The sequence below is a fragment of the Streptopelia decaocto genome (assembly GCF_964273445.1).
Source record: "Streptopelia decaocto genome assembly, chromosome: 2".
Taxonomy (NCBI): Eukaryota; Metazoa; Chordata; class Aves; order Columbiformes; family Columbidae; genus Streptopelia; species Streptopelia decaocto.
In genome coordinates, this window is record NC_138655.1 from 139,500,372 (window position 1) to 139,508,516 (window position 8,145).

Sequence of the window (8,145 nt, forward strand, 5' to 3'; positions counted from 1 at the left end):
AGAATTCATACCCACTAGATGCCCTTGATACCCTTGACACCTTGATACCCTTGATCCCCCTAGATACCCTTACCACTGAATTTAAAAAAAACCAACACCTCTAAAAGTATGTGCACACACCAGAAATTTGGGGCATTACTGTATGAACAAACCAGAAATCCTTCCCCTTTCCAACAGGATTTGTTATGGAAACAGCATATAACTTCATTCCAATACCACAAATTTGCCACTACATTAAAGAGCATTACTGTTACTGAAGGATGAACAGTAAATCAGCATCCCCTGCTCTCCAGGCTACAGCCCTCTTTGGGGGAATGGTGATTCTGAGTGTCCCTTCACTTCAGGCTGTAAATACATCCCATGAGAGAAAGCAAAGCTGTTGACCAAAGAATGTCTTAGCAAGTGCTTCTAGCCCAACAAACTTTGCTAAACCACAGTTTTGTTGTCATATTATCCTTCTTGTTAGGGACAAAAGAGCTGGGCAACACTCCTTTGTATACAGTGGTCCTTTCTTCGGTAAACATGGCACATCAGGTATACAGACTGTGTTGTAAAAAATCCTATATAAATTCTCTGGAGGAATGGATAGACTTAACAGTGAGGTAAAACATTAGTGATGACTGCAATACACCCATGCAAAAGACACCTTTGTATCATATTAATATAGTCTCAAATACCATTATGTGTTCAGAAATAAAAGTATTAAAACATAGGTGAGTCATACCGATAGCACCACAGCATTCAGTAATGACTGACCTTTGCAAATGACAGAACTGTGAAAGTTCACAAGAATCAGCAAACAAAAAAGCAGGGGTTTGCTCTTTTAAATTATTTTTAAATGATCATATTGTGCTCTCCGGTATTTTATTAAAATAACCAAGAGGGAGCATGGAGCTTCACCTCTGAATCTATGGAAAAAATCCCAAAGAACTGAAGGGGATCCACATCTGCTGTAAATCGTGAACTGCAAATATTAACATTTTGCTTCATGTAGAAATGACAATTCCATTACTCATCTTGGAAAGTATTTTCTCAAAATCGGTCCTCCCATCCCTACCACAAATACAAAGTCTCTATTACAAATAAATGTGTTCTCCCATGATTAAATAGATCACATACATTCAGCTGCAAGAAAACAGATCAATCAAAATGGCTCAAATGTAATTATACACGGACCAAAAAGAATTTCACTGCAACTGAAGGTGAATGGTTTGTACTTCAGGTCGTTAGCTGAGTGCTGACCTGTACAGTTTTAAATGCTAAAAAATATATATCTAAGGGGATGGAGGGGAAAGACTTGTGAAAAATGTGCAAAATATCTGAGAAACCAGGAACCACGTTCATTTAAAACAAATTTTTAAAATAACAAAAAAACCCCTACCCTTGTCTCACCTCCTTAGAGCAATTTTTTCAAGCTTCCCTTACTTCTGTATGACTGTTTACACGTCATGATTTGTAGGAAAAAAACAACCACAAATAATTTACATATTTCTCCAGATCTACAGAATACAATGCTGTACAACACTGGAACTCAGAAATCAAGTCTCATAATTAGCCAGTCTTTCCTAACAAACCCAAAGAATAGCACTTCAAACAATGAATTAGAAAAAAAAAATGTGTTCTGCTGAAAGGTTTAAGAACGTGCACACTTTCCATAACGCTGAAATGCTTCCATGAACATATCGTTTAACTCTGGATTAACCAAACATTCCAAATTCAGGAAAACAAAACTATTTTACTCGTTAAAATATTCTGACAATATTGAAACATAGTCTGAGTGTCACTTTGAGCAGTGAGAAAATCTTTTTTTTTTTTTTTAAATTTTAATAGGAAAAAGAGAAGAAAGGCCAAGTTGAGAGAACTCTTTTCTTTAACCAAAAACCGAAAAAAAAAAAAAAAAAGAACTGGTGAGCTTCTTTCTTCTCCTGCCATATAGCAGATCTCTTCTTGGATTTCACACCACCGACCATACCCTGTCAGAGATCCTGAAGAGTTTACGTTACCTCTTTTGAAGGATTAATCTAGACTGGTCCACAGATAAAAACCGAAACACACAATGAATTCCTACACTGAATTCCAGCTTGTTACTGTGAACTCAATGTAAGAAAAAAGGAATCCCACACATCTTGTAGCATATACACTGCTTTCACACAGTATTTGTCAGAGGAATATGTAAAGGGACAATATAGTTTTGTACAAAACCTCAATTTATTTCAGAGAAATTAAAAATATGGTATTTAATATATATAAATTTCTATTCCTCTATAAATATAGATGATCTTGTGATAATGAACAGAAATAAATGCATACCAAATTCAAATAATTTTGCATTTCAGGGTATGGTAGCCATAGATAATGTTTACGAACCTAAATACAGGCATTTGTAATATAAAAAAGTTTAAAACAATACAATCAGAGGAAATGCATTCTGCTGGTTTTCATACAGAGGACTAAATATTCAAATGCATCTGTTGAAAGTTACAGTTTCATTTTTAACCTCTTTTTTTATTTATTAAGCACAATCGCACACAACCCAGGAGCATACAAGGTAGTAGATATACTGCACACATGGTATCTTTTCTTTGCAGTATGAAACGTTATTACTGTACTGAAAAAAAAAGGGAGGGGGGAAGACACGAAAGGCTCTTTATGGGTTCACATCACACCAGATCGCTTAAACGTTCTGGTTTTCTGCTTTCCCTTTCTTTGCTTTTACTACTAGCAAAAGTCATCACACCCTCATGATGTGTAATGAACTAAAATGTCAATGAATGAAAATTCAGGGGAATGGCAATGGCTCCAATGTTTCACAAATGCAGAGCCAGCTTGTCGATATAATTAAGAAGGAAAAAATAAAAACATTCCGACGAACCTTTTGCTCCTGACCCCGTATTTCCTGCTCCGGCCGAGCGCAGGCAGCGCAGCCCGGCGGGCGGGAGCGGGGCCGGCGGCAGCGCAGTCCCTGCGGGGCGCCCCGGGCAGCGACCCCGCTCCCGCCACCGGGCAGGGGCTCCAGCACACACACCAGGCGGGAGCTCGGCACATCCGTGTCCCCATGCACCTCCTCAGCCATCGGACGTGCTACAGGTGCAGCCGCTGTGGAACCTCAACTCCTACAACACAACAGGCCAGCTCCCCTTGAACTACGCTTAAATAAGTTGTACAAGACGGGAAGAGGGCAGCCGGCAGCCCAGCCCCGGGCACTGCGGGGAGGGTCGCCCTCCACAAAAGGCCGGGCAGGGCTGGATGTTGTCTGTACCCCCCAAAAAGGGCCCGGCGGATCCCGCCTGGCTCAGCGGCACTGGGCTCCGCTGCGGCTGGCCGAGGCGAAGCACCGACCCCGTGCCATGCCCGGGCGGCTGCCTTTCCGCTCCGTGCGGGGACAGCGGGGTCTGCCCCCACGCGGGCCGGGGCCGCGGCGGGAAGCGCCGCTCCTCCCCAAGCCAAGCCCACCTCCCCCGCCGCACACCCAGCCGGGCCTGCGGCCCAGCCCGCCCCAGGAGGCGCCCCCGGCAGCGGCAGCAGCCTCGCTCCGGGCCCCGCGGCTCAAGCAGCTGAAAGCACAAGCAAAGCCAATGCAAAACCTCGGGGGGGAGAAGAAAGGGGTTTGTTTTGGTTACTCTTACCGGCAGCTTTTCCCATCCTGCCCTACAAAATAAAAATCCAGCGCCTCTTTTTTTTTAAATTAAAAAAAAGGGGGGGGCAAGGAAGCAAAATCCGCAAACGGGTTAAAAGTGTCCTAAATAATTAAAAAAGTGAGATTTTTTTTTTTTTTGTAATTTAAATACAAATATACTTACAAAATCTTACAGAGGCTATTTACATCCCTCTCCCCCAACCTGCCAGTGTGTTCAGTTCCTACAGGAGACAGCCCGGGAGGAGCAGGTAGGGCAGAGCCGGGCGGTCCCGGGCGCAGGGTTCCCCATCTGGCTCGTTCTCTGCTCCCCGCCACCTGCGGAAGCGACTGGTGGTCCCCAAAGTTTGCCCAGGCTGGATAAGGAGCTGCTTGGCAAGGCAGTGCCCCGGTCCTCCGGCTGCCCACTGTCCCCCTGACCCAGCAGACGGGGGTCTCAGACGGTGGTCTCGCCCTGCTTGCTGTTGGTGAGCCTGGTGTAAAACTTCCTCCAGGAGTTCAGGGTTTTCCCAGACCAGATCCAGAAGCCCGAGGTGATGCCCACGATTAAGGTCATGAGATACTTGATCATGAAGACGGTGAAGTCGGGGCTCATGGGCGGGTGGTGGCTGCTGTGGTTGTTGGGGCAGGGGATGGCGTAGCTCTTACAGCTCTGCGTGACCCAGCTCCTCTCCCACTGTTCCCTAAAAGCTTGCTCATAAAAATAGCAGGCAATGACGATGGTGGCCGGCACCGTGTAGAGGACGCTGAAGATGCCTATCCTCACCATGAGCTTCTCTAGCTTTTCCGTCTTGGTTCCATCGTGCTTCATGATGGTCCGGATCCTGAAGAGGGACACAAAGCCGGCCAGCAGGAAGGAGGTGCCGATGAACAGGTACACGAACAAGGGGGCCAGCACAAAGCCCCGCAGGGCATCCACATTGTTGATGCCCACAAAGCAGACACCGCTGAGGACGTCCCCGTCCACCTGCCCCAGGGCCAGGATGGTGATGGTCTTGATGGCCGGAACGGCCCAGGCGGCCAGGTGGAAGTATTGGGAGTTGGCCTCAATGGCCTCATGGCCCCACTTCATGCCGGCAGCGAGGAACCAGGTGAGGGAGAGGATGACCCACCAGATGGAGCTGGCCATGCCGAAGAAGTAGAGCATCATGAAGAGGATGGTGCACCCCTCCCGTTTCGTGCCCTGCGCCACAGTGCGGGAACCGTCCTCAGAGAAGCGCTCGTTGCAGACCACCCTCTCCTCCAGGAGGAAGCCAGCGATGTAGGCCACGGCCACCGCCGTGTAGCAGCCCGAGAGGAAGATGATGGGCCGCTCGGGGTAGCTGAACCGCTTCATGTCCACCAGGTAGGTGAGGACGGTGAAGAGGGTGGAGGCGCAGCAGAGCACCGACCAGATGCCGATCCAGGTGCGGGAGAAGCGCAGCTCCTCGGGCCCGAAGTACATGAGCCCGTAGAGTCGGCCGGGCTCGCAGGGCGCCCCGCAGTCCTTCTCCCCCAGGAAGCGGTAGTTCAGGTAGGAGGGCACCTTCAGCGCCCGCGGGCAGGAAAAGCGCCCGCGGGACTCACCGGGTCCCGAGCCCCCAGAGCCGCCGCCGGAGCCCCCGCGATGGGGATTGCTGGTCCAGCTCTCGGGGCGCAGGGCGGGCGTGGGGGTGCCGCGCTCGGAGGCGTTTTGGCCCACGCAGAGCTCGCCGGCCCCGTGCACCGGGAACTTCTCGCAGCGCAGCGTGTCGGGCCACTGGAAGCCGAACTTGTTCATGAGGGCCTCGCAGCCCTGGCGGGCGCGCTCGCAGAGGGAGCGGCACGGCGGCAGGGCCTGCTCCAGCACGGTGCACACCGGGGCGTACATGGAGCAGAGGAAGAACTTGAGCTCGGCCGAGCACTGCACCTTCACCAGCGGGTAGAACTGGTGCACCTCCAGCCCCGCGTCCTCCTGGTTGGTGTGGCCCAGCAGGTTGGGCATGATGGTCTGGTTGTAGGCGATGTCGGTGCAGAGCGGGATGGAGATGGGCTGGCAGTAGCCGTGGTCCGGGATGGAGATGCCCCGCTCGCCGTTGTACTGCGGTGCCGGCGGCTGGCCCCCGGCCGGCAGCGCCGCCGCCCACAGCAGCAGCAGCAGCAGCGGCGGCGGCAGCCGCGGGCACCGGCCGCCGCCGCCCGCCCGCCGTCCGCCGTCAACTTCCCCGCCGCCGCTCGCCGCCGGCCCGCGCCGCTCAGCCATGCTCAGTCGGTGCCGCCTGCCCAGCCGGGCTCCCGTCTCCCCGCCGCTGTCGCTGCTCCTCCCGGCCCGAACTTGCGACTCATGAAGGGAGCGGCGGGCAGGGACGGGGCAGCCCCGGCCGCCACTCGCGCGGCCGCGGCGCGCAGCTCTGCCCGCACCGGCGGCAGCGCCCGCCGCGCCTCCGACTACCGCCGCCTCCGTCGCCGCCGCCGCCGCCTGACCATTTGTGCCGGCCCCTCGAGCCCGCGCCCCTCGCCGCGCCGCGCTCCCTCCGACCGGTTTCCAGGCGCCCCGCAGTCTGCCTTTCACCGGGAGGGAGGAGCCTTGAAACAGACGCCGAACTTTCCTGCGTAAGGGACCGTCTCCCAACGCCTCACCCGGGGGCGGGCGCAGGCGGGCGCGGGGCTGCCCCGCGCCGCGCACAAAGGCGGCGGCGAGGACTGGGGCGGGAAGGGGGGCCCTGCCGCGGGGGGGGAAACGGGACCGTGCGGAGCCGAGCGGGGGTGGGTGTGTGGATGCGGGTCGTGCCTTTTCGGTCGGCAGCGCGGAGGGGCAGGGAAAGGCCGGGCCCGCCGGGGCGGCTCGGCTGGACGGCGGCGGCTGCACGGCGGAGCCGCCGAGTAGCCGGTCATGTCTGTCCCGATGGGTGTTTTTGGATTCTCCGGTGATGACGATAGTTATGGCCATTGAACTGCGCACCTCGGAGGGGTCGAGGGCCCATCAAACTCGGCATCTCCCGCGGCGGAAAGCCAGCTGTGCTAATTTCGGTTCCATTCAGAGCGCGGCAGGGGCCGGGGGGGATCGTTATTTGCCACGGAGCAAAGGGCAGGGTTGGGGGGGTGGCCAGGGCTGCAGGGAACAGTGAACAATCGAGGAGTATCTTTGCAAGGCTAAAACCTGGAAGACGGGTTTATTGTAGCAACTCGGGGCGCGGGCAGGAGCGGCGGCAGTTTGAAGGCACAGACCGCGATGTTCGCATCTCACGCAGCCGGTGATGTGCGAGCGGCCAAATTCGCCTCCCCCCAGAGGCACTTAAAGTATCTCGCTACCGAGTTATTGCCAGTATTTTATGTGCGTCTTCCTCCTATCAAGTCCACAGTAGCAGCCTGAGATACGAAAATAATCACAACAGGGCTTTCCCATTCCCCTTCTTCCGTCTCCAGTGGGCAGCTATTCCAGCTTAATTCAGGTGAACATTATGTGATTTGCAAGTACCTCCTGTCAGGTTTTTTAAATACTTGCTATATTCTGAGGAGGGGGTGAATGGGTATACAGTGACCACCAACAGCGGCCATTTCTGTCTAAAGCCCTGTTGCTTTCGCAGAATGGAGGTCCTGTTGGCTCTTCCAAAACGTGTAGTCCAGAAAAATGATGGAGGCTGAATGGGGAATTTACTGTACTCGCTGGAATTCAATAAGAATAATACAACCGTGCTCCTGGAGAGGAGGAGGAGGAGAATCCTACCACGTTCTCCAAACATGCAGTAACCAAGCCTCTGTGTCGTGGACATGAATGGCCTCACATTTGTCCAATGGTTAATGCTGCCATTCAGAGCTGAACCAGTCATGAAAGTTCTCCGGCCAGCTGTCTTCCTTCTCTGCGGCGTGCTCCCCCCATTTCCACTTTATATGCTAATGAGCTGCAAAAATCCATTAGGAATAAGACAAGCCCAACATTTCTTTCTAGCTGTCACAGGTGGCAAGGGTTAATAAAAGACATCCATATTTCTTGGATAGCTACAGATAAAATTTGGACCATGCTATTTAGGCCACTTTCTCCCAGCAGTGCTGTCCCATATTTGAACTAATTAATAGCAAGATCTATGCTGTGTAATGACTGCAGGAGCGGGATCATGTTTAGAAATTGCATGACCTTAAATATGTCAATTGCTGATGTCCTCGTTTACTGAGGTTCATTCTGTTCTGTCAAGAACTCTCTTCTCAGGGGACTGTAGTTCAAAAATGATATGCCCAAATGATATATTTTTCCATCTTCTACTGAAAAAAGTTTGATTCCTTGCATATCGTGCTTACAGTTTTAAGCTACAGATTTCCATCTTCAGATCTACATCAGTATACTAACTCCTTTCTAGCACAAAGCCTAATTTATATTCAGCCCTAAATGTTTTCCTATTCATCGTAAAACAATTGCACACTGGCTCTTCAGATAAGAACAAGTATTATACATGCTCTGCCTCATAAAAAATGTGTGTCATTTTTTGACTAGTCTCAGGAAGCCTCCATAGTCTTTAGACCTGGGGACGCATCACACAATCCAGGAAGGGCAATTA

General features: G+C 51.8%; 1 protein-coding gene across 1 annotated transcript; it reads right to left on the minus strand.

Annotated features, from left to right (window-relative positions):
- Positions 1–857: 857 nt before the first annotated feature.
- On the minus strand, positions 858–5,996 carry FZD1 (frizzled class receptor 1). Its single transcript, XM_082045728.1, has one exon. It carries the CDS (start codon positions 5,853–5,855, stop codon positions 4,071–4,073), a length of 1,785 nt encoding a protein of 594 aa, XP_081901854.1. The 5' UTR covers positions 5,856–5,996; the 3' UTR covers positions 858–4,070.
- Positions 5,997–8,145: the final 2,149 nt, after the last annotated feature.

Excerpts from the sequence above, each read along its gene's own strand:
- FZD1 (XM_082045728.1), bottom strand. The coding sequence starts at position 5,855 with ATGGCTGAGCGGCGCGGGCCGGCGGCGAGCGGCGGCGGGGAAGTTGAC.